Source organism: Gopherus evgoodei, chromosome 10 (assembly GCF_007399415.2).
Source record: "Gopherus evgoodei ecotype Sinaloan lineage chromosome 10, rGopEvg1_v1.p, whole genome shotgun sequence".
Taxonomy (NCBI): Eukaryota; Metazoa; Chordata; order Testudines; family Testudinidae; genus Gopherus; species Gopherus evgoodei.
In genome coordinates this window covers 22,677,066-22,702,470 of record NC_044331.1, presented here as the reverse complement: position 1 = coordinate 22,702,470, position 25,405 = coordinate 22,677,066, and the positions used below count along the sequence as shown (strand labels likewise).

At 41.5% G+C, this 25,405-nt stretch overlaps 2 protein-coding genes across 5 annotated transcripts in view; one reads left to right on the top strand and one right to left on the bottom strand.

Annotated features, from left to right (window-relative positions):
- Nucleotides 1-16,645: 16,645 nt before the first annotated feature.
- The window catches only part of GLDN (gliomedin), a 42,562-nt gene continuing 33,802 nt past the window's right edge, over nucleotides 16,646-25,405 (top strand). Inside the window, exon 1 of one of the 2 annotated variants that reach the window (XM_030576942.1) lies at nucleotides 16,646-16,718. Coding sequence is in view for 1 of the 2 variants with exons in the window: in XM_030576941.1 (XP_030432801.1) it covers nucleotides 20,161-20,481 (321 nt within the window). In the remaining variant the exon portion in view is untranslated. Of the gene's footprint in view, nucleotides 16,719-20,160; nucleotides 20,482-25,405 lie in introns of those variants that run through there. The other variant, XM_030576941.1, reaches the window with a different exon arrangement.
- DMXL2 (Dmx like 2) overlaps nucleotides 23,832-25,405 on the bottom strand; it is a 154,880-nt gene continuing 153,306 nt past the window's right edge. For 2 of the 3 annotated variants that reach the window (XM_030576933.1, XM_030576934.1), the window contains one exon: nucleotides 23,832-24,036. In XM_030576933.1, coding sequence (XP_030432793.1) covers nucleotides 23,927-24,036 — 110 coding nt within the window. In that variant the 3' untranslated portion in view covers nucleotides 23,832-23,926. The remainder of the gene's footprint in view (nucleotides 24,037-25,405) is intronic. The other variant, XM_030576940.1, reaches the window with a different exon arrangement.

Genomic DNA, 25,405 nt, shown 5'->3' with positions numbered 1-25,405 from the left:
CATAATAACCTCATTTATAATGTCAGATTTACATTATAAAAATGTGTCTGTGTGTCAATCAAGTTTGTAAAGTATTCGGCTACATAGCAGTTTTCTTAAAATAAATAAATAATTACAGATTTTTATGGTTCAGACAAATACAAGAAACAAGTACTCTCGGAGGCAGCCCTAAATAAATAAACCCATAAACCACAATAAATCTAAATTAGATTAATTTAAGATGGAAATACCACCACAAAATAATTTGCTTGTGCACTTTTAGATATTAGGAATGGCAATATAGAAACCTATAGGAGAACACTTCAACCTCCCTGGACACACAATAGCAGATTTAAAGGTAGCCATCTTACAGCAAAAAAACTTCAGGACCAGACTTTGAAGAGAAACTGCTGAGCTTCAGTTCATTTTCAGATCTGACACCATCAGCTCAGGATTAAACAAAGACTGTGACTGGCTAGCCAACTACAAAAGCAGTTTCTCCTCCCTTGGTGTTCAGACCCCAGCTGCTAGAAGAGGGCCTCATCCTTCCTGATTGAACTAACCTTGTTATCTCTGGTCTGATTCTTGCCTGCATATTTATACCTGCCTCTGGAAATTTCCATTACATGCGTCTGACGAAGTGGGTATTCACCCATGAAAGCTTATGCTCCAGTACATCTGTTAGCAGGGCCGGCTCTAGCCGTTTCGCCGCCCCAAGTACGGCGGCACTCCGTGGGGGGCGCTCTGCCGCTCACCGGTGCCATGGCTCTGGTGGACCTCCCGCAGGCATCTTTGTGGAGGGTCCGCTGGTCCCGCGGTTCCGGTGGACCTCCCACAGGGATGCCTGCGGGAGGTCCACTGGAGCCGCGGGACCAGTGGACCCTCCACAGGTACGGCTGCGGGAGGTCCACCGGAGCCATCTGCCACCCTCCCAGCAACCGGCAGAGCGCCCCCTGCGGCATGCCACCCCGAGCACGCGCTTGGTGTGCTGTGGCCTGGAGCCGGCCCTGTCTGTTAGTCTATAAGGTGCCACAGGACTCTGTTGCTTTTTACATATCCAGACTAACACGGCTACCCCTCTGATACCAAAAATTTCAGGTTGTCTACTATTCACTAGAGGTGTAATCCAGGCTGCACTGAAGTTGACAGACTCCCACTGGCTTCAGTTAGGTCAGGATTTGACTGTAAATGCATATGTGTTATCTAATTTACCAGGTACAGGTTTCATTATTCCTCCCATGTACATTTTCAATGGAATGTTGGTACCACTTGAAACTGTACCACATTCTATAATTTCACCATCTCTGCAGCAGAAGCCAATGGCAGAAGCAAATGGTTCAGATCATACATTTAACAGTCACATTTGGTGAGGGGTTCAAATCAAAACTCCTGGTGTGAACAACCCCAGACTTTGAGGGAAGTCAGAATCTGAACCTAGATCCAGTCCAGTTCTCAATTTTGTATCTGGCAAAAAGGTATTTTTGATATCAAGGTACTATGAAATAAGCATGCATAAGGAAATGTGAAGCCAGCAATGCTGAGTTTACCACATGCAGAACTGGGTCCTTTGAAATGAACCACAGAAAGGTCAGACTTCAGCATGAGCTACCAACAGATCAGATTTTGGCATAATCTGCACAGGTCGAACTTCATTCTGTCAGATGCAGCCAGGTCTATCAGTTTCTCTTGCAATGGAACAGACATTTTGCCTGCAAACAGAACCATACACATTTGCTGTAAAAAGATCAAGAAGCCAGTCGCTGCAAGTTAAATCCAGATTTGAGAAGTGGTGCTGAAATTTCGGTCTGTGATGGCAACGCTGTCTAATAAATAATCTCTAGAAGATCCCTCCCACTGTATCCTCTTCCAAAATTCAGAGGAATGGAAACATTTTGGTTGATTTTAATGTCCATTTTATATCATTACAGTTTTCAGATCTATAACCTTTAGGACCATTTCTGTGGAATTCAGAATGGTGTTATTATGATCATTCTGTGGTAACAGTAGTACTGATTTGCACAGGATTAGAGTGCGGAGCGCTCTCAACACCCATTGTACTCAATACCTTACAGGATCCAATTCCAAATCATGCCAAACCAACCTAATTCCCTTCTTTTACAGGTTGACTGGCCTAGTGGATAAAAGGAGGATGCAATAGACATGATACATCTTCATTTTTAATATGATTTTTGACACAGTCTTACAAGGCATCCTCATAAAATTGAAATGAATATAAGGTGGGTGCACAACTGGTTGAAAGATCGTACCCAAAGAGTAGTTATCAGTGGTTTGCTGTCAAATTGGGAGGGCATATCTAGTGGAGACCCACAGGAGTCTGTTCTGGGTCTGGTACTGTTCTATATTTTCATTAAAAGATTGGATAGTGGAGTGGAGAGTATGCTTATAAAATTTGCAGATGAAACAAGCTGGGAGGGGTTGCAAGCACTTTGAAGGACAGGATTAGAATTCAAAAGGACCTGGACAAACTGGAGAATTGTTCTGAATTCAACAAGATGAAATTCAGTAAAGATAAGTGTAAAATACTTCACTTAATTAGGATAGGTGGCAGAACAGCTGAAAAGAGTCTGAGGGTTATAGAGGATCACAAATTGAATATGAGTCAACAATGTGATGAAGTTGTAAATAAGGCCAATATTCTGCAGTATGTTAACAGGAGTGTTGTACGTAAGATGCAGGCGGTAATTGTCTTGCTCTGCTTGGCACTGGTGAGGCCTCCTCTGGAGTACTGTGTCCAGTTCTGGGTGCCACATTTGAGGAAAGATGTGGAGAGCGTCCAGTGGAGAGCGAAAAAATGATAAAAGATTTAGAAAACCTGACCTGTGAGGAAAGACTAAGAAACCCCGTCTTGTTTGGTCTCGAGAAAAGAAGGCCGGGAGGGGAGGGACGCAGAAAGAACCTGATAATAGGCAGTTAAGGGCTGTTATAAAGAGGACTGTGCTCAGTTGTTCTCCAGGTCCATTGAAGGTAGGACAGGAAGAGTGGGCTTAATCTGAAAGAAGGGAGATTTAGGTTAGACATTGGGAAAATTTTTCTAACTGTAAGGTTGCTTAAGCACGGGAATAGGCTTCAAAGGAAGGTTGTGGAATCCTCATCATTGGAGATTTTTAAGACCAGGTTGGACAACCACCTGTCGGGTATGGTCTAGGTTTACTTGGTCATGCCTCAGCACAGGGGCTGGTCCCTTGCAGCCCTACATTTCTATGATTCTATTAAATTCTTTGTTACTCACTACATAGCCAAGGCTTCTGCATCAGGACCCAGATTCTCAGCCGATATAAATCAGCATAGCTCAAATGATGTCAGTAGATCTATGCCGATTTAAGCCAGCTGAAAATCTGACCACAGGTGTCTGTTTTAATAGTATCATGCTGTTCTATACTTCAATCTCTCGGCCCACAAAGCACTGGGGAATACTTTGTCCTGAGCATTAAGCGGATGTGAATCAGAAAATTTATGGCTATATAGAGTTGTTAATTTCCTGCAGAATTCCCATTGATATAAATTGGAGCGCTGTGTATGGATTGAGATATTTGAAATGATTCTTGAATGGAGAGGGAGTTATAGTTTTGTATTTCAACTCCTGTCACCACCACTTCAGAAGACTGTCCGCTATGATTAATCATAGGGGAAAAAATAAAGTGACTGCTGGCTTCACAATCCAAGATGAAAGGTTTGTCTGAGTGATAAAGATAAAATCAAAGCACCTGAATGGTTTCTCTCGTCAACTTAAATTACATTTTGTTTACCAGCTTGTGAGCCTAAAACTTGCCAAACATTATTTTTAATCAATAAGGCCTACTTACCAGATGGATTTTACTACCTTCCTCCACATTTCACTATGGTATGAGGCATACCATAGTTAATGCAGCAGCTGATGGTTCAAGGCAATGAATATAAGGCATTAAATTCTGAAATGTATGTTGCACATTGAATTGTATCTAAGTTGGATTTCTGTGGAGTCGTAGTAGGAAAGTAAAAGAACCAAATGACTGACTGAAGGTATGAGTGGAATCAGGGTTATTAATGGTTCTAGCTTATTAATTGTTTTCATAAGCAAGTACATCTGGATCATTATATATAGTCTCTGTTGCTTTTGCTCCATATGAAATTGATAAGTTTAGTAACTCTGTTCTTGGGTTGGGAGCAGGCTCCCTGCTTAACTATAATAGACTCTGATCTAGTTCTCTAAATAAAGTCGGCCACGCACACAAGAGCATTCCATTTAAAATTAATATTTAATAAAGTAAAACACAGAGCTCCTCATAGTCAATTTACTGGTTTTTAAAAAACCTTCCTAATTGGGTCATTTAAAGGAATATAAAGATACCATAAGGCCACTGACTACAACAGACCTCTGTTGGGATGGTGATGTATCATTAGGATCAGTCTGGCAGAGCTGAACAAACAAGGATTCCCAAACAGCCCATTTGCTTGCTCCACTAAAATTTTTCTATGCTACTAACCTCCCCTTTCTTCCACCGTCCCCCATTAAACTATACATTTATTTAGGGAAAAAAATAGAAGCAAATACTTAATCACCCGAACAAATCAGTTAATCTAATTGATGCAAATGTTAGACTCATATCAACATAATAACAGTTCTAAACAGTTGAAATCATGTATCTGAGAGGGAAGAACCCATTAGCGATCACTACATTCTGATTCTCTTACTGGTGATAAAACTCCAGCATAGTAAGAACTTTCAAAAAAAATTCATGAAAAAAGAGAAAGGTGTTGCAATAGGTAACAAGAAAAATAAAGATTTCACTAAAACAAATGAGAAAAGAGCCTAGAAAACACTATCTGTCTCTGTGTCACTGATTCCCCCATATACCTAACACAGGTAAAACTTCCATTTCCTTCAACTATAGCCAAACAAGTTGGTAGGGTGCAGGGAAAAAGCTGCATGCCCTATGGGGGAGCAGCTCCAAGGCAGAGGGCAGGAGCAGCACATGGCAGTGTGGGGAGGGACAGCTGAACTGCTGGCAATTGATAGCCTGCTGGACGGTTGCTGCACAGGGATCTTAGGGGAGCAGGGAGCTGATGGGGGCTGCCAGTCCACCCTGATTCCAAGCCCCCACCAGCCAGCTCCCAAGGGCTGCTCTTCCTGCAAGCAGTTGATAATCAGGCGGCTGCCAAACAACGTTATAAGGGAGCATTGCACAACTTTAAACGAGCATGTTCCCTAATTGATCACCAGCAAAACAATGTTAACCAGGACGACTTTAAGTGAGGAGTTACTGTATAATGCAGAACCTCCTACCGGTCTGTTGATATCTATCAACTTACTTACACCACGACGTTTGCTTTTAAGAACTGCTGACCTCAAAAAGGGCATGTGACTTGAAAAAATAGGGATTGAGTCAAAGCTAAATGAGTACATTTGCTATCCTGGAAATATGTCAAATTACTATAGAAAAATGCCAAATTTCATAATGCCATTGTAGAAATCAAAGGTATGTGCTTATCTGGAATATTGTGTTCAGTTCCAATTAACCTATTTCAAAAAATATAAAGAGAGATTGAGGGCTCAGAGGTAAGTGCCCAACATAATTAGAGGCTTGGAAGGATTTCCATAGGAAGAGTGACTGAAAAGATTGGGCCTGTTTTGTTTAGAAGGGAGATGAACTGGAGAGGACATAAGAGGTATTCAAAATAACAGTTTAGAGAAGGGAAATCATACACTTCTGTTTTCCATTTCTCATAACACAAGAACAAGAGGCCACTCAATGAAACTCAAAGGCAGCATATTTGAAACTGGTAAAAGAAAATACCTTTTTCATAGAGCATCATTAGCCCATGGACCTTATTGCCACAAGGTATCACTGAAGCTGAGAACTTGGCAGAGGAACTGGGCATTTAAATCAGTAAAGAGAACAATCCACAGTTACATTAGATAGGACTGAAGAAATTAGAAGGGAAAAAAGCGCGTGAGCTAAAGCCTATTGAATTCATTGGGAAGACTTCTGTCAATTTAAATGAGCTTTGGATCAGTCCCTACACCAGGGTAGGCAAACTATGGCACACATGCCGAAGGTGGCACGCAAGCTGATTTTCAGTGGCACTCATGCTGCCTGGGTCCTGGCTACCGGTGCGGGGGGCTCTGTATTTTAATTTAATTTTAAATGAAGCTTCTTAAACATTTTAAAAACCTAATTTACTTTACATACAACAATAGTTTAGCTATATATTATAGACTTAGAGAAAGAGACCTTCTAAAAACATTAAAATGTCTGACTGGCACATGAAACCTTAAATTAGAGTGACTAAATGAAGACTTGGCACACCACTTCTGAAAGGTTGCCGACTCCTGCCTAAACCCTCATTCTTCAGGGCATAAGCCAACAACTAATTGTAGGGAGCTAAGCTTAAACTTTCCATGTGGGAAGGTTATTCTATAGTTTTCCTCTGTGGTGTTTCTTACACCTTCCCCATTCCTTGAATCCGTAACAGGGTACTTAACTAAATGACTCCTTGTGTGATCCAAAATTGCAATCTCTGGGTTTCTGTTAATGCTGCTTTGACCAGAAAGAACATGCTCTGGGTAAAAAAACTGCACTTTGGTGCAGCAACATGTAAATTTTATGGCTGATGTTTAAGCACATAGGAATCATCTGCCAAAAAGGACTGTTAACAAAAATGAGATTTAATCAGGTCGTGTGAGTGCAGTAAATCACATAAAAGGAGTAATAAATCTAGTAGTAATAAGAACAGAAGCAAATAAACAGAAATAAGGAATTTCATATAAACCTTCCTACGTTGTTGGAATATTATCACAAACGATGAAGGCTGAATAAGAATAAAGGTGCCAAATTTCATAAGCCCTATTATGAGGCCATACACAAAAGATATTTTACGGTGGCTATTTCTTGTACAGATCCAGTTCCTTTAATTGACAGACTAGGAAATTACAAAATCTGCTGTCAGGATTAAATATCTTTTTAGAATTGAGACCAAAAAAAGGAAACAAAAATGAAAAACAAAACCAATCAAGAATCAGATATTAGATTGCATCAACAATACAGAATTGTATGTAATTAGAGGCAGAAATCTGTAAAGAGAAAAAGGCATGAGATCATATATATCCGAGAATCATAGAAGTAATCTGCCTTTAACAATGTTCTCTGTTAAACATGTGATTTGAATGTCTTACATTTAACTTATCCAAATATTAACATTTGGAAAGAGTAGTGGGTAGGTAGAAATCATCTTAATTCATCTTGTTGCTGTGTCACCAGCTGTGTATATTTCTCCTGTGATGTTCTTCTTGATTACACCTTTTTGAAAATTTTAAATGTATCCATTTAAAATTTTGGTTGCTGGGATACCAGACTGAAGTTGGCAACGGTGCGGATCGACACTTCACATTTTGTGAAAACTTGCAGGGGATTGAATAGACATGGAATAAGTCTAAGTATATATCCAGATATCTGTGGAATAAAGGGAGTAATCAACAGTGATTACAATTGTTCCAAAATAATTGGGTGCAGCATCTTCCAGAAAGTGATTGTCACGTTGAAAGTTGGATGCCCTCTTCCTCTTGCACTGGCAGAAGAGAGCTAACACCTGCAGAACTAGGTAGTGAAGCATGGAAGTGGGGATCCATAGCTCATATGAATGCTTCCCCTGGAGCCTGCTGAAGTTCCTTCTCTGTACTGAATAGTTGGGCCTGTGTGGATCAGAAGGGGCATGTCTAGGTGAGGAAAGGTGGCACTAGATCTGCATGTGGCATACTCCCTTCTGACTGCAATTCCCCATCACACTATGCTTTTGGAGAGAGAGGGGGCTTAGGTGCAAGAGGAGGGGATAGTCAAAGATAGCCTGGACTCCTGAGGGTGATGTAGTGACAGCCTCCATGGGAACTCTGAGGTTCAAGCCAAGTATCTCTGCAGATAGGCCATATCTCCCTCTACTCCCATCCTTTTCCCCCCCTTGCAAGGTTAGAAATTCCTCCCTCCTGAGGGGAGAATGGGAAGGAAACTGGGAATTAAACCTTTTTGCCTGTGTAAAGACTGCAGGCAGGGCCTATTGTTGGTAAAGTGCATATTGCATATGAAAGGTGCTACAAAATTGATATTCCAATACACATCTCTACATTTTCAAAAGAGGAAGGTGTCACAAGTCAGGAAGCCAGAAATGTGTTTTTACCATGTGTGACAAAGTTCCTCCTTTACCTTGGTGGGTCCTGCGCTTATTGGCGGATTTGCTCACCTCAGTGATCTTCCCCTCTGGTGGAACCCACAGTCTGGGTCAACTCCTCCTGTGTCTGATCAGGAGTTGTGAGGTTTGGGGGGAACCCGGGCCCACCCTCTACTCCGGGTTCCAGCCCAGGGCACTGTAGATTGCAGCTGTCTATAGTGCCTCCTGTAACAGCTGCTTGACAGCTACAACCCCTGGGCTACTTCCCCATGACCTCCTCCAAACACCTTCTTTATCCTCACCACAGGACCTTCCTCCTGGTGTCTGACAATGCTTGATTGTCTGATAATTCCTCAATCCTCCAGCAGCACACCCTCTCAGTCTCAGCTCCTTGCGCCTCTTGCTCCCAGCTCCTCACACGCGCTTCCTCTCCTCTGGCTCCTCCCCGCCTGGCTGGAGTGACCTCCTTTTTAAACCCAGGTGCCCTGATTAGCCTGCCTTGATTGGCTGCAGGTGTTCTATTAATGTAGCTATCTCCATTGCCTTCTAGAAAGATCTTAATTGGCCCCAGGTGCCTTGATTAACCTGGAGCAACTGCCATTTGGTTACCATGGTACTAGGGATTTGTTTAGCCTGGGGCTAACATACCTGTTCCTCAGTACTTTACTGTAGCCATCTGGCCTTGCCCCATCACACATGTTACAGAAAGTTAGGGTATGTCCAGACTAGTGATTGATTTTTCGGGGATCAATATGTTGTGTCTCATATAGACTGTCGACTCTGGAACTCCGCCGGAGCGAGCGGCGGTAGCGGAGTCGACATGGGGAGCTGCAGACATTGATCCTGCGCCGTGAGGACCCGAGGTAAATCGATCTGAGATACTTCGACTTCAGCTACGCTATTCACGTAGCTGAAGTTGCATATCTTAGATCGATACCCCCCCCCAGTGTAGACCAGCCCTCAGTCAGGAATAATTGAGGTGTCCTTGCGTAAGAAAAGAAGTGGTTGCCAAATGGAGGACATAAAGGAGGAATAAAATGTAAAAGGAAATAAATAACAGATTGTTTGTTTGTAGGGCAGCATTACCTTGATACCATACACAAGGAGGGGGTTAGGATTCAGGACTGTGATATGGTTCACTGAGTAGTATTGATTAATCACCTTTGTTTCCAAAGATGTTACATTAATAGCAGCCAAAACACCACACAGCATTAATGCTGCCTTTTAAAGAAAATGTTTGTGACACAGTGCACACTTCCAGATTGAGGCTAGCATGGACTGAAACTTTCTTACATAAAAAATTACCACTGCAAAAATGTTTTATTTGTCTTTCTATAGTACTCCACACCACCATATCTGAGCATCTCCAAACATTAATGAATGTAACCTCACAGCACTCTGCAAGATAGGGAAGTGGTGAGCTATATATTTTCTTAAAGCATCTAGAAGCCTTCAGGCATGTGCATCCATACATTAGCATTTATTTATAATAGTGTTTTTAAAATTTCCTCCTTAGTGTTTGAGTACTCACATTCTTTAGCATGCGGATAAGAGACCAAGTCATAGGAGCATTTTGAGAAATGCTATGACTTAGGTATTTGGGGTTTGTATACGCTCTGTAGTAGACATAATACTTCAGTTGTATGAACATCGAGGTTATTGTTGCAGAAATGTCTTAACCTTTGCTGCTGTCAAAAACCATCCAGACTTGGGTGCTGTTTTAAGGAAATGTTTTCAGAAATGCTGAGCACCTGCATCTCCAAATAAAGTCAGTGAAAGTCATGGGTGCTCAGGACTTTTGATAAACAGACCCATTGTGGTTATAATTTCTGGTTCCTGGCGCGTACATCTTCTTATGACTCTCTCCACAGTCACACACACTAGCTCTTTGTAAGTCTTTTTGAACTGTGGTGAAAGTAAATCAATTTGCTTACAAAACCAATAGTATTCAAATCATGATTCATGACATTTCTTTTCCCTCTTAGGGCTCCTTCAGATCCCTTTTTTCATGTAGGCAAGGAACAGAAACACTGACAACATAGCTCTGAAACAGTGCTTTCCAGAGTTGGAATATGCCAAATTATTCACTGTTGATGTGGGCAGTATCCACAGTGCCTGGATGGGAATTGAATATTCTGCCAAAGGTGGCCCCCTACATCCTGTATTCCCAGAAGATTTTGAATGTTGTGTCCTACCCATGTGCCATTTTGAGATCTGCACAGATGTGTCTACTTCCTCATCTGAAAATGAAGACGTGACCAAGAAACAAATTTTTTTCCCCTAAAACATTTACTTAATACAGCACCCAAGTCGTGACTTTTTCAGGGATACTCAGTAGAGAATCCTGGCTCTTTAAAAGTAATGTTAGGAATGTGCTTTCTTTGGTGGAGAAACCCAAGAGGCAGGTTTGCCTACAAATTTTGCACACATCTGCTCTATGCAAAAACATATTGAAATGACCATTATCCTCCCACCCCTCCATGCCGGTTTATTTGCTTCACCCACCTGTTGCATCTTATCTTAAACGAAGACTGTAAGCTCTTTGGAGCAGAGACTGTCTTGTATTTTATGTGTCTGTACAGTGTCTAGTTCAATGGGGATTGGTTAGGGGCTATGTAGTAGTAATATTAACAACAAGTTATATTATTAGCAATCTGGTGATATAATTTTCTGGTCTGGTGATTCCAAGAGGCACGTTAGTAGTGATCTGTTAACAAGCACTGTGGATACATCCAATTATATACCAGCTCAAGTCTACCATTCAGTTAATGTAGCATACAAGTCCATGATGACTTTACCCTGAATGTGACTACATTAGCTGTCAACTATTATTTGATTGGTTATCAAAGAAAACTATAACTTTTCTGAGGATATGAAAAGATCAACTTCCAGGGTATTCAAAATAGATATTGAAGACAAAAACAGGACCGGTTCATCAAGAAGCTCTTTAGATTGTTCTTAAATGGATCTTCTCAATTTAGGATATTACTATTGTCTTTAATAATATTACCAGCATTATAGTCTGTCTGTCCTCCAATTATATTTTTGCATCATTATCCTTCATTTTATTTGGATGGTGCTTTTTATTATGAAATAACTTCATAGGATATCTACTGAGGTCAAACTTGAGCTGATTGAATTATCTGGCATATATTATAACAATAAAATAATTTGTCTAATGACACTATTTTTCTCTTTGTGGACATTCTATGATCAAACTGCAATTTTCACTTATTTATACATCATCTTAATTTAACTGACTCACTTCTTTTGCAATTTTTTTAAGGCTCTGTATTGATTGTGATCAGTTCACTTTCTAGTACTTAGTACTCAATGAACTCCTAGCGTTGTGCTAGTAAAATTTTACTGCTTGAATGTCCGGGAAAAGTGAACACACAGCAACTCTCTGATTGATGGAAATACCTTGATTGTTGCCAAACCATACCTCTGGAATGAAAACTGGGTATAATTCATTATTTGTTGATTTGTTTAGTACCTGCTTGATTAAATAGTTATAAGGGCCAAAATCCTGGGCTGCATTCAAGGTGGGTTCTGCACAGCTCAAAGAGTACTTAATACCCAAGTGCCTATTGCTGCAAGGGACTCTCCTGATAGTTTGGGATCTATGGGGCATAGAGATGTTCTGGCCACAGCCCCTTTCCTTTCGTCATATCCTTACACTGGTGTCTAGTAGAATTGACACAGTGGTTTTACACCACTAAGGAATTTTCCTATGCTGCAGGAATCCTCCACTGTCAAAACTAGCTTTAAGGCTGCTTTATGCCACCTTCCACACATCAGAGAATCTGGGCCAGTATTAATTAAAAATATTAAATATTTATTCCTGCCTTGTGGTTTTGATAAGGATTCTCCCAGAATCTCCTAACACCTTCTGAACTCCTAATTGCAAGGATACGTCGTAAGAAGCAGTGACCTTTCTTGATAGTTGTTATAAAACTCACATCTTTGACATTGTTTTTTTCAGTTGTTAATGCTATTATAATGATGTGGTGAGGTAATCTTGGCAGATTTATCATGTGTCATAGGCTTTTATCAATTGCTTTTATTTCCCTGGCCTGGATTATGAATAGGCTGTTACAGGGATTCTGTTTGAATTGGTTTTGTTTTTATTTTTCCCTTTGGATCAGCTTTCCTCTCTGATTCATCTTTGCTTTTACTAACAAGTGTGTGTTTGGGGGAATTCTGTGTAATCTTCTGGGAAAGTATCCTTTAGCTGCCAGTGTACTGATTCTGTTTTTCAGTGATTCTTAGCCATGGTCCTCATCAAACATCATTTAATGACTTGGTTAGGACAGTGAGACATGGGGATGGTGTTGAGTAATTTTCTTTGTGCAGTGTAAGTTGTGCCTGTTTATAGACATTAAGCATTTTTATTTTAGAAGAAGCTGTTTATCACTCTGGTTATTAATTTATGACCTACCATTAAAACCAGCTATTCCAAAATAGCATATGGATGAGCCTTTACTCTGTATTAATTTACTCTTGCAACTCTTACATTAGGTAGGACTCACTTTACTTCAATGGAATTACATTATAGCAAGGGTCGGCAACCTTTCAGAAGTGCTGTGCCGAGTCTTCATTTATTCACTCTAAATGTATTACCGGCACGCGAAACCTTAAATTAAACATTTTTAGAAGGTCTCTTTCTATAAGTCTATAATATATAACTAAACTATTGTTGTATATAAAGCAAATAAGGTTTTAAAAATGTTTAAGAAGCTTCATTTAAAATTAAATTAAAATGCAGAGCCCTCCAGACCGGTGGCCAGGACCTGCGCAGTGTGACTGCCACTTAAAATCAGCTTGTGTGCTGCCTTCAGCACACATGCCATAGGTTGCTTACCCCTGCATTACAGGAATCCCTAGCTGTTTTTTTAAGGTAGCTTTTAAGTCCACTTATGCTGCTGTAGTGGCACAAAGGGAACTTTAGAGAGGCCAAGGATCTGGCCCCTTGTTTTTACCTACAACTTGCTTAGCTAAAGAATTACTTCATGTTCTGTAGGCAAATTTTAGTTTTTTCCCACAGCAGGTTTATCTTTATGTAAAAATTGCTGCTTTTTAGATGTTATCCTATATAGTGAAACATTTGGATGTTTGTTCCTGCCATGTCCTTCTGTACTTTATTTCACTTATCCCAGTAATGTGTAATGTACAATTTGTGATACTGATTTCTTTGTTTTCTGTTGGTTGCTGTTTTGGTAAAAGTATGCATTTCTTATGTTTCTATTGACATAGTTTCATTTGAATTGAATTTCTTATTGTTTGAGTCTTTTTGCCAACATGTCTGGATATTTATTTCACTGCTCTCTCCAGTAACCACCTTCCCACTAAAGTCTTGTATCATGGGATACATATTTATAAATACTAATCTTATGAATCTTTCTAGTGTATTTTAAATGGCTATGTGTGGTTTCTTCCCATGAAAAGACTGATCTCTCCTGAATGTAAACAAGACCAAAATTGTCCTTTTTCTGTCTATAATTTAAACAGCTCAGTTCCAATATGCAGAAATGGAATGGGCCAGATTCTGACATCAGTTTTATTCATTGATATAAACTCTGGAATTACTTCATATTTGTGTAGGTTTGTACAGAATTTGATGCATTTATTGCTGGAGCTGTCCCATAAAAATTGCAAAGACATTTCAAACATGCATGAGCGATTCTTTCTAAGGTGAATAGAACAGGACTTAATATGATTCAAAACTCAGAATCTCCTTCTCATATGCTGAAGGGGGTCTTTTAACATTTTAAAATAAAGTAACAGCCACAGTAAGACAATGATGGTATCAGACCAGTAGTCTATCTAGTCTAGTGTCCTGTCACCAACAATAGCCAGGACCAGATTCTCCAAAGAAAAGTACAAGAAACCATGCTTCAAGCAGTGTTTGGTGAGGTGCTGATCCATCTGGCTGAACAGTTCATCTGTTCTTCACCATCTGTCAGAATCCAAAGGATGTTCTTGTCTAATCCACATAAACAGCTTCCAGCCGGTGGTAGAATCCTAAAATAGGTATGTTCAATCCACATGTTGAATCCCCATCTTGGCAGAGAATAATATAGTCAAATCTATTGGTTTTCACGGAAGGACACAGCAGTCTTTTTTTCTTTCCCTTAATGAGTACAGTGAAAAGGTCTATATTCTATATTTCTAAGAATTCACACAGAGAGCAACATTTGATTAGCTTAAAAATCAGGCTCATTTTTCCCTTTAATAACATCATGAGAGGAAGATTGATCCTTTATCTTACACACAGCTCATCCTCAGTTGTCTCAGCACTCAATTCAGCTTTCAGCATTGTTTATGTCAGACAAAGCCTGCTCCATTTTTCCAGTGTATGCCACTGAGAGTAGAATGAATTGAAATATACAATTACATTTTCGCACAATAATTTTAAAAAATCTGTATGAGAGGATTATTTAAGCAAGATGGTGTGCCTTGCTCTGTCTGCATCCATCCTCTGCCTCAATAACTGAGCAATCAAGAGTATTTTTGAGGGGAATAGGATAGCCTGGGAATGATCATTAGGATACTGAGGCTTTCATCTCGTTGCTGTTAGTTTGAACTATGGCTGCACTGGAAGATTTTGACCAGATACGACAGCTGATCTGTGGCTTGTATGAATTAAATTGACCGTCTCAACCTAATTTTCCATTGCAATCAATCTACCATGGATTAAGTTAGTTACATTTTAAAAAGCTGTTTACAGATGTTGCAATACAGTGGGCCAATTTTTGTTCCTATTCCCCAAGCTTTCTTTAGATTATCAACTCTTCAGACCAGGATTGTTTCTTTTCTGTTTGTACATCACCCAGCATGATGGGGCCACAGTCCTGATCCATGCACTATCGTAATATAAATATTTACTACTATTGGTGGAAAGGCTATGGGAATCCGTGCAGAGGTTTCATACTCTTCTATGTGCTGTAGCTTTGTGTTCTGTAGGGGCTCCTTGCACTCCACCAGGTGAGGTTTCTAGGCAAGGTGTAGCAACTGTATCCATGACAATGCAAGTCCCCTGTGATGTGAGTGGTACAGCAACCACTGAGGCCTTTGCAAATTCCATGTTATGCTGGCAGCTGTGGAACAGATCCAATGCAGCCTTGTGGCCTGGGACTGAAGGGGAAGATTCAGCACCTCTGACAACCAAGGAATTTCCTTGCTCATAGCCTTACTTGGGATGTTCACAGGGAGCAGGATGTATCCCAGTGTTTAACTATAATTAAGATAAAACCCAAATTCCCTTCAAGATTGGACAGATGGATAAACAGAATGCTGTATCACTTCCACTATTCCCCAAATAGTGGCTCATGATTATTATGCTCTTCAGTCAGTCACTGTACTCTGAAATGGACAATAAAAGATGAAGAATCATTGTATGTTACATTATACAATCTGTGGAGTGCAGTTCCACGTAGGGCCATTTATGGCCTTAAAAGGAGACAAGTTCTAATTGGTTTGCTGTTATGATGGATGTTTAGTGGTTTTATTGCATCAATGTAATTATAAATTATGTTTCTTTAGGACAGGGTCTGTTTTATGTATTTTCATTCATGGTTGTATTGTCTTTTTCACAAGGCTAATGCCATAAGCAAAATAAAGCTCAACTGTACATTTTTATAATCGGTGAGGCTATCAGTTGACAGAGTAAACAAGTCTACTTGCTATCTTCATTATCACAAAAAACTATTCAAATGTAAATAAAATTTTATGATAATTTCAGTGTAGTTAATTCAAGTTGAATGGCTTCATTTAGGTTTTTTTTGTCACGATTGCCGTGAATGTTACTATTTTACATTCTATCATCAGAAGACACTCTGAGATCCCATTCATTCATTCCACAAAAAGATATCTGCTGCACATGACATTATCTGTACAATGACATCATTAATGGTTTATCTGCGGTGGCCTTGCGGGAGCTCAGACAATACTGTATCATAACGTGATCAAAATTTTAATGATTGTCCTTATTGTTATGTCTTTTGTTCACGTTTCTACTGCCACTTTCCCCCATAGAGGTGTGAAGAGATTTAGCATCTGTGGTTGCAGTTTTCCTTCTATCCTGACATTTTGCACAGTTTACTGTATACTGTTCATGTGGGTTCTCTTAAAAAATAAAATCAGCTAATTTGAGGTGTGTGGAGTCCTGATACATTTAAGGGCTCCAAAAAAAAAAAAGGGATTTAATGTGGTTGTCTGACACATCATGAGCACAACTGAAGGATTTGTGATAGTGTAACTGGTCCACAATCCATAAAGTAGAAGGGATTTATACAATATATTGAAACAGATTTTCCAAATCTACTTTCTAAACAGGCATAAACAGCATTTTTCAAACTATCAGAAATATGTCTGAGCTACTTGCAAGACTGCCTCCCTCTTCATGATCACAGCATCCTACAACAGCTGTGTTCCATGGAACAACAGAATTGTCAAGCACAAGAATGGATTTGTAAACTTGGGATATGGAGCCTGCTTGGCATCAGGTCCTTGTCTATGGAATTCACTCATGAAAGAGAACAGTATGATCCTGAATCTCTCTGCCTTCAAAATGAAATGTAAGTCTCATTCTTTGTCTTAGCTTTCACTTAGAGATGGGTGTGGAATGAGGAGGGAGAGAGAAGGTGGCAAACTCCTGCTAATTGAGAAAGGTGAGGAAGAGAAACAGAAGACCTCATTTTTAAGTACTTTTTTGAAAGCTGCCTGGACACTGTGGATGTGACCCTGGTGTAGACAGATGGATATTCAGATAGATATAATAAGCCACTATTACTAATGTAAATTCTAAACTAGTCTACTGTAGCTAACTTAGAAGAAACAACAGTTGTATAAAAGAGCCACATTAAAAAGTCATTCTAATGGTCAAGTAAACAAGGCCCAGGATCTATCCCTGCTCCCACCGAAGCCAATGGAAATTTTATCACTCAGGGCCTCAGTTAAGTTCCTTTGCCCCCATCCTGCCTACAGGGTTCCTATACTCACATATGTGAACAATGAATTTAGGAAATTATCCCTGCTTTTGTATTCTTTAACTTAACTTTTGAAGTGACCAACTGTTTTTCATGTTGGGTCTTTTTATACATAATGAGGCTTTAGTACGGTGGAGCTGTATTTTTGTGTCCCCTCTCCCCAACTTGGCTCCTTTACAATATGTGAAATGTTTTGGATCAGAACTGCCTTTAGCAGAGAGAAGCCAAAATCAGAAGCATTTGAGGGTTGTTTCAAATTCTAGGTCAGATCTGAAGCTGCAGCTTTCTGGTTCTGGTTGAGAGGTGGCTGAAATTTCTAGAAAATGGCCATTCTGGTAAGATTTCTGCCCAAGAATATGGAACCCCTCTTGTAAGGTTTCTCCCATTTAAAATGGTGGAAAGTTCTTAAGATCAATTGATTTAAAGAACAGCTTATAGATTTCAGCATCATCAAACCCTAAACCCTGATTTGGTTTTGAACCAAACATTCCAGCTCTGGATCCATAACCTCACCTCTGACCATTTCCAAGCTGTAACCTAATATATAATCAGTTAACTTTATTTAATATTCCTGCATGGCAAGATTATCCACACAATACTAGCTAAACTTCCAGTGCGCTGGCAAAGCAAGCACAAGGCTTGGTATAAAATCTGGGGTGAATGCTCTGGATAGTCTCTGCTATGGTTCTCTAATCAGAAAGTGGGAGGGGAAATTTTTCCAGCCCATCAGTTATGACTATAAATTAACATTTTATAACCATCCATTAATAATTTTAATCTCTTTGTGTTGTGTGTGTGTGATATAGCCAAATTCAGCTTGCAGGTACATTGATGTAAATTTGGAGTAATGCCACTGAAATCAATGGAGTGTAAATGAAAGTAAATTCGGCCTGTAAATTGTCTTACAAACCTCCAAAAGCTATCAAACTCTTAAGAAGGGTTAACCTGCATAATTGTTACATGGGAAAAAGCAGTGGTTTTGGCACTGACCTTGAATTTGTGTGTGTGCTCTCGTGTATTTATACATATACACATTTCTCTTTAGTAATTAGATGTTTTAACCCTTCTTTCAAGGGTTAAAGTCTTTTGGAGATTTGTATGAAAATTGTAACATTTATGGGCCAAATTCTGCTCTGATTTACACCGTTGATAAATTCTGAGTAACTCCATTGATTTCTATGGAGATACCCTGGGATTTAGATTGATAACTGGGAGCAGAATTTGGTTCATATCTCCCACACAGCACATTGGGGTAAAATAATTCATTTATGATCATAAAAAGTGAATTCTCATAAGGCTTTTGGAGGTGTGCCCAGTTCTACAGCCATAACACTATTTAAATGGTTATTAGTGAATTAAATGGTACCTTTTTGAAAACATCAAGTTGCTTTTCTAAATTACAAAATTATATTGTAGATATACAAAAATCATTTTAACAAGCAGCAAAATGGGATGTCATACAGCTATCCTTATAATATGGCCAGAAGCACAATAGTACTGTGTCCAATAGACAGTGGAAGTAGTGATGTCTACTTAAGCACCTAAATGTCTATCATTGTTGGAGGCAACAAGGAGTAAAGGTTGTCTTCCCCCTTGGCTGTCCTGCAATTTCCCATAACAATATCCTGAGTAATTTCAATTTTCAGGGGCAAAGGTCAAGGCAAACAATTTCAAAGTGGATGCTTAACTTTAGGTACCTAAACAAATCAATGTAAATAGGGATTTTGGGTTCATAATTTTACATGCCCACTATGAATATTTCAGCCAGAGGCTGTAATGAGTGTCATAACCTATATCTTCTGCCCCTCTTTCCCTATCCCTTGGCACTGTGCCCATCTTCCACATCTTTTTCCATCATCCTCATTCCCTTGACTTTTCCCATGCTGCTGCTCCCTGCCCCAATCTCTGATTGTATTTGTCCTAAGCCTCTGTCCCATACTCTGGTACCTGTTCTCCTTCATCTCCCAACTGCATCCACCCTTCTCTGTACCCCGTACCCCTAACCCCTGTGCCTGATTCACTGACCCTTGTCAACTCAGCTGTATCCCGGACACCGTCCTCTTTCGACCCTTATACTCACTTCTCAGTCGCTGACCCTCCACTCCTGTGTGCCTGTACTTGCCCTATCCTCTGGGCCTTGGATCCTAGTGTGCCTAGAACTGCTCTTTCGGATCCTGTGTCCTGATCCCATATGTGCCAGAAACATGTCCCTCCTCTTTGTCCCCTGCCTAGTCCATATACCAGATCTCCTGCGTCCTTGTCCCCCCCACCTCGTGTCCCTACCCCTGCACTCCCGGTGCCAGGTCCCCCATGTCCCTCACCCCAGTGCCAGGTCCTCTATGTCCCTGCCCCAGTGCCAGGTCTCCTGTGTCCCTGCCCTGCCCAGGGCAAGGTCCCCCGTGTCCCTGCCCCCATGTCCCCTGCCCTGCCCTGGGGCCAGGTCTCCCATGTCCCTGTCCCCATGTCCCCCGCTCTGCCTCGGGGCCAGGTCTCCTGTGTCCTTGCCCCCGTGTCTCCCACCCTGCCCTGGGGCCAGGTCCCCTGTGTCCCTGCCCCCATGTCCCCGCCCTGCCCCAGGGCTGGGTCCCCTGTGTCTCTGCCCTTTCCTGAGCCAGGTCCCCCATGTCTCTGCCCTCTTGTCCCCTGCCCTGCCCCAGGTCCCCTGTGTCCCTGCTCACATGTCCCCGCCCTGCCTCGGGGCCAGGTCCCCGTGTCCTCTGTCCTGCCCAGGTCCAGGTCCCCCGCGTCTCTGCTCCCTTGTCCCCCGCCCTGCCCCGGGCCAGGCCCCCCGTGTCCCTCCCCCGTGCCCGTTGCTGCCCGTCCCGCGGTGCCAGCCTCTCCCATTCATTCCGCCTCGTCATCCCGGTGGCTCTGTGGCTGGCGGTGGGAGCAGCCCACGATGCCCGGGGCCATAAAGCCAGTCCCGGAGCCGCAGGCAGCGAGTCCCCTGGCCACAGCGCCGCTCCGCCCCCGCCTGCCCGCTAGCACTGGGGAGCCGCAGCCGCTCGGCCTCGCAGGATCCGGGCCGGGGATGCCGGGGGACGGCGGCTGGGCGCTGCGCTGCTCGCTGGCCGCGGTGGGGCTGCTCTCGGCGCTCAGCGCCGCGGGGACGCTCTTCCTGCTGGGCCAGTGGAGGGAGCTGAGCGCGGCGCTGCGGGAGCTGGAGGCTGCGCGGCCGCAGGGGGGAGACACTGACAGCATCCTGCGGTCCCTCCTGGGCCCCACCGCCCCGGGGGCAGCGGCCCCGGGGGCCGCCCGGCACAAGAGGAGCCACCGCAGAGCGCGCGCCAGGGGCCACGTTCGGGCCGAGAACGAGGAGTTGCTGATGATGATGACCTACTCCATGGTGCCGGTAGGGTGCGCCCTAGGGGAAGGGGCTGGGCCCTGAAAGCATCTCCAAGGAGCTGGGGTCCATAAGAGGGTCCCCCAAGAGCCAGAGCCTGTGGCGCACGCTGGAGTCCCAAGGACATGTCTGTTTCCCTCCCACAAGGGAACGGCTGAGTCACCAGCACCTGGGTCAAGTGCTCGCCTGGGCAGGCACTGCCCGGAGAACTTTACTGGTGAAATTCGCCAGCGTACTGGAGGGTGTTTTGAGAAATAAATGTTAACATGAAACTTAAATGAAGAGTGGTGGGACTTTCTCACGTCTCAGGAAAAGTGTCCGTTTGTGCATGTGAGTGAGGAGAAACAGTGACCCCTGCACTAGGGCCAGATCACACAGGTAGCCTAAGCCACCCTACCTCGAGCACCTATGGCCTTTGTAGTAGTTGGTTTCATGTTCCTTTAATGATCCCTCTAATATTCCACTGCCTTTTGCGGGTCCCTTGGACAGTCCTTTAAAATCTTTCTCCATCTTTGTTCCCAAATCTGAAAAAGCAGGTAAAATTTACAGAATTGCAGAGCAAATCTCATCTGTTTCCCATATCAGGGAAGTCAGAGATGAGAAAAGACTGTTTGGTCAGCCCCTGCCCTTGCAGGGATTGTGTTCCCTACGGGATATTTCCCAATGTTTTGTTCAGTCTAGTTTCCATGAAAAACTAACACTGGTTATAGGCTTCAAATATTAAGGCAGAGAAATCCATAAAACAGACTATATTGTTTTACAGATTGTAACTAAAGTTTTTTGAGATGATTATTTTGCAGACAAAATAAGAGCAACAGCTCTTAACAGGATCTGAAAGGATTCCCAATTTTTCCTGAAAGAGGCGGCTATTTTAATTATTTATTTAAAAAGTGCAATATTGGATTTAGTTAAACTACTACAAGAAGCTGTCAAACTAGTTATAAAAAAGAGACCTTAACAAATAAATTAAAATAAAATGACGATTTTCAGGAATTTAAAATTCTAAATACTCCCCTGTATTACACCACTAGTTTGAATCTCATTGTATAATTCAGAACAATTAACTACAGTCACATACATTTCTACTTTTTTACTATTAGGCATATTAGTCATCCCTTTAGCAGCCCATTCCTTCAAAACCTTATTCACTGAGCAAGCTTTAAAATCAGTGGGATTAGTGATATGAGTAAGGAAAGCAGGATTTAGCCCTTTGTTACTGTTGGGCCAGATTCTGAAGTCTTTTCTCAGGCAAAATGGCACTGAATTTCTCACACTTTAATGGGAATTTTTCCTGAATATGGGGTTCCATTCATGTGCATGAGTGTTTCTAGGAAAGGGGCTCTAGGGCCTGATTCTACTGTATCTACTCAGTAAAAAATCCCATCAACGTGTGGGAAACTCATTGTAAGTTTTGCCTGAGTAAGGACTGTAGGCCCTGGCTCAAAAATAACAAGAACACGCAAATCTGAGACCCCCTCTCACTTACTGATGTAAATACTCCCAATGACTTTAAGGATTACTTGTGGAAGTAAGGTTTTTCAGTATTGCCACACTAAATGAGGTCACTGTTATGCTTAATAAACTATTGGTCTTTGTATATATGTATATGTTATCACTATAACAACTGAATTTAATGAGATTACTTGCATAAAGTGATTTGTGTGTAATTATGATAATATTGAAGTTTATTGGCTTGACATTTTAAACAGAAGTACTTTTGATGTTTCTTTTGCATCAGAAAGTTGTGTGGCAAGTTCTTGATTAAAAGTCCAAAACACAAAGACTTGCACAGTTAAGCAGCTTATGTTTTATTTTCTCATATTTCAGAACAAATGTTAGGAAGATCAGGTTTGCATACATTGTTTTCAACTCCTTTTATTGAAGAAGAAATCCTTTTCATAAGATCATATGGTTTTTACTAGAACATTTTACTTTCTGTAGCCTTAAAACCATTTTGGAAATATCTTATATTGTTATTTAGTGATGTACAAATGAAAGAATTGAATGAATCTACTTTGCATGTTTGCCAGTTAAGAACATTTTTGTTCTGTCTGGTCTGAAATGCAGCTTGGAATCTGAAAGATCCTCAGAAAAAATTAACGCATGCTAATTGTCAACACAGGTCTACAAGAGGGCCTGATCCTGCTAGGTGTTGAGCACCCACTGATGTTAGTGGAATTTTAAGGTGTTTTGATCCTTGCAAAAGTACTCAGCACCTTGCAGGATTGGCCTTCAGAAAGCCCCTTTCTTATTTAAAAAATAAACAAAGAACTCAAAATCTGCATACCTGTTAGATAGCTGTAAATAAATACACTACAACTAAGCATCACATAATACATGAATCATTAGAACACATATACTCAGAAGGATCTTTTGATTTGTTTCTCTGGGATCCATTCTTGCAAAATTTCCACTGTCCCCACTCCCCCATCTCGAAGTACTGAAGCATGCATAGTCCCATTTACTCAGGGCAGACAGTCCTTATGAAGAGTTCTCCAGCAAAGACAAGGAAGTTGAAATCTGATATTTCTAGGTAAAAACAATCAAGAAAAATACTTTAAAAGATGTTTGAGTCATATGCTTAAAGTTAAACATGTACTTTAGGGCCTGATCCAAAGCCCATTGAAGTCATTAGAAGGATTTCCATTAACTTAAATAGACTTTGGAACAAGCCCTTAGTACTTTGCTGAATCAGAGCCTCTACTGGAAATTTTGTCTCAGTAGAAAGTGTCATATGATGTTGTACACCTGGTGTTTGTTGGCACTTCAGGCAGTTGTGCCCTTTGCCTTGATTGTGTGAGTAACAGTGGCAATATCAAGTAGATAGACCAGTGGTTCTCAAACCCTTTTTTGCAGACCACTTGAAAATTGCTGAGGGTCTTAGTAGACCACTAAATGATCATTCCAAATGTTGTTTGTACTGTTAGCTAACTATTGTAAAGCACTTTGGATAAAAGCACTATATATATAAAAACCTTTTTTTGTCCTACAAATAAAAGCACACAACTCATATTTTAATAGCCTTACCTTTGTAATGCCCTCTCTCCGTGCCATGGCAGCCCCTGGGATGGGGCTGGGAAAGAGGTGAGGTCTCTCCCTCTCTCCCTCACCACGGCAGCCCCCATGCTGGGGCTGGGGAGGAGGAGGGTCTCCCCCTCTTTCCCCCGCCACAGTAGCCATAGAGCTGAGGCTGGGAAGGAGGCCATCTCTCCCCGGCAGCTTAAGCCCTGGAGCTGGGGAAAGTCATCTATTCCTCTGGCTGCTGCAGCCCTGCACATCCCAAATTCCTCCCACCCCCTCTTCTCACTCCACCATCCTCTCCCACCTGTCCCCTACTCCTCCCAAGGCCACCACCTCACCTTACATGTGCGTCTTCTCCAGGGTCCAGGCACCTAATTAGAGGAACCATGCCTGCACCTTTGTTCTCTCGTGTGCGGCTGTGCAGGTGTGCACCTTAGAGGGAACTATCCGCGGACCACCTGAATGGACCTTGCAGTCCACTGGTGGGCCACGGACCACCGTTTGAGAACCTCTGAGATAGACCATCACCTTGAGCAGCAACATCTATGGGGCAGTAAAACGTTCAGTTAGTGTTCTGTGTGGATGACAGAGAGCTAGTAGGGTTGGTGTTTTACTAGTTTGAATCCCTAGACCTGCTCCAGTGACAAAAAATCAGAAGGCAGTGGTTCTGATAGGTGAATAGCATAGCAAAAGAAAAGAAAAAACAAAACAAACACAAAAAAACCACACCACCAAACCACCTTTGTGTCCCAGATTGTTTTGTTTTTGTAGCCTGAATTTTTATTTTAAATTATTTATAAAGACAGCCTCAGACTTTTTTTTTTAAAATTGACTTGACTTATCTTTTTTACATTAGAAATATCAGGTCTTGATTTCCTTGTTTTTGTTGAAGAACTCTTTGAAGCCTGGTATCTCTCTCACTTTCTGTGTTTGGCGTTCTCTTCTTTTTCTTTTTAAACCAAGTTTAAAGTGAGCCTAGAGCTGATGAAAAGGGTTGTATTGACAGCCATGGCGACAGAAATTCTCCATCCACAGCAGAAGTTCAGCAGGGAAGATGGTGGTATAAACTTCTCCATGCTCCTCAGCTAAAAAGAGCTTTGACTCTGACTTATTGGTGGTATGAGGAAATTTACTCTCCATAGCCATTGAATTCTTGGTCTCCTTGCTTGAGTTTACCAACAAAGATTCTGATAAACAATAAATTTATTGGTTGTTTTTTATAACCTGGACAGCTGTCTAGTAGGCGCTACATGGAGGCCACCAATCACACAAGACTCAGAACTGTCGCCAAGTAGCAACAGCTTTTAGTCAATATCATTGTGGGCTGGATTTGAAACAATAACCAACAGAACAAAAGCTGCAGTAAATATCCCATTACTGATCCCAAGACACATGCATTTTCTACCCCCTAACTTCAGTAACTTTTGAGATTGAAGAAGAGATTAAATGACAGTTGGTTGACAATGGGTTTTTCAGGTGCAAATGATAAACGTTGCATGTCCTCAGATTATTTAAAGGACACACACAAGGTTATGCAAAAACAAATGCATGCACGTGTGCTGAGTGGAGGCACAGTTTTACTCAAGCACAATTGAAGGCTGGAAATTTGATCCTTTGTATCTTTTGATTTATAAAAATAAACTTAGCTACAACAGCGACAATGTATACTTAAAAGAGAATGCCGTGGTTTTTATATTACCCTGAAAAGATACTTGTGACATCTGAAGATAGATGTTGTGTAAGTATAGTGAATGATGAGATAAAGCATATTTTAGATCAGAAATCTTGGCTAGCACTTACATAAGGACTCTTTGATTCTGCAAGGCACTGAACATTGCCAGCTGCCATTCAAATCCCTGGGAGTTGAGAGTACTCATCATCTCATAGTGCTGAGCCCTGTATTAGTACAATG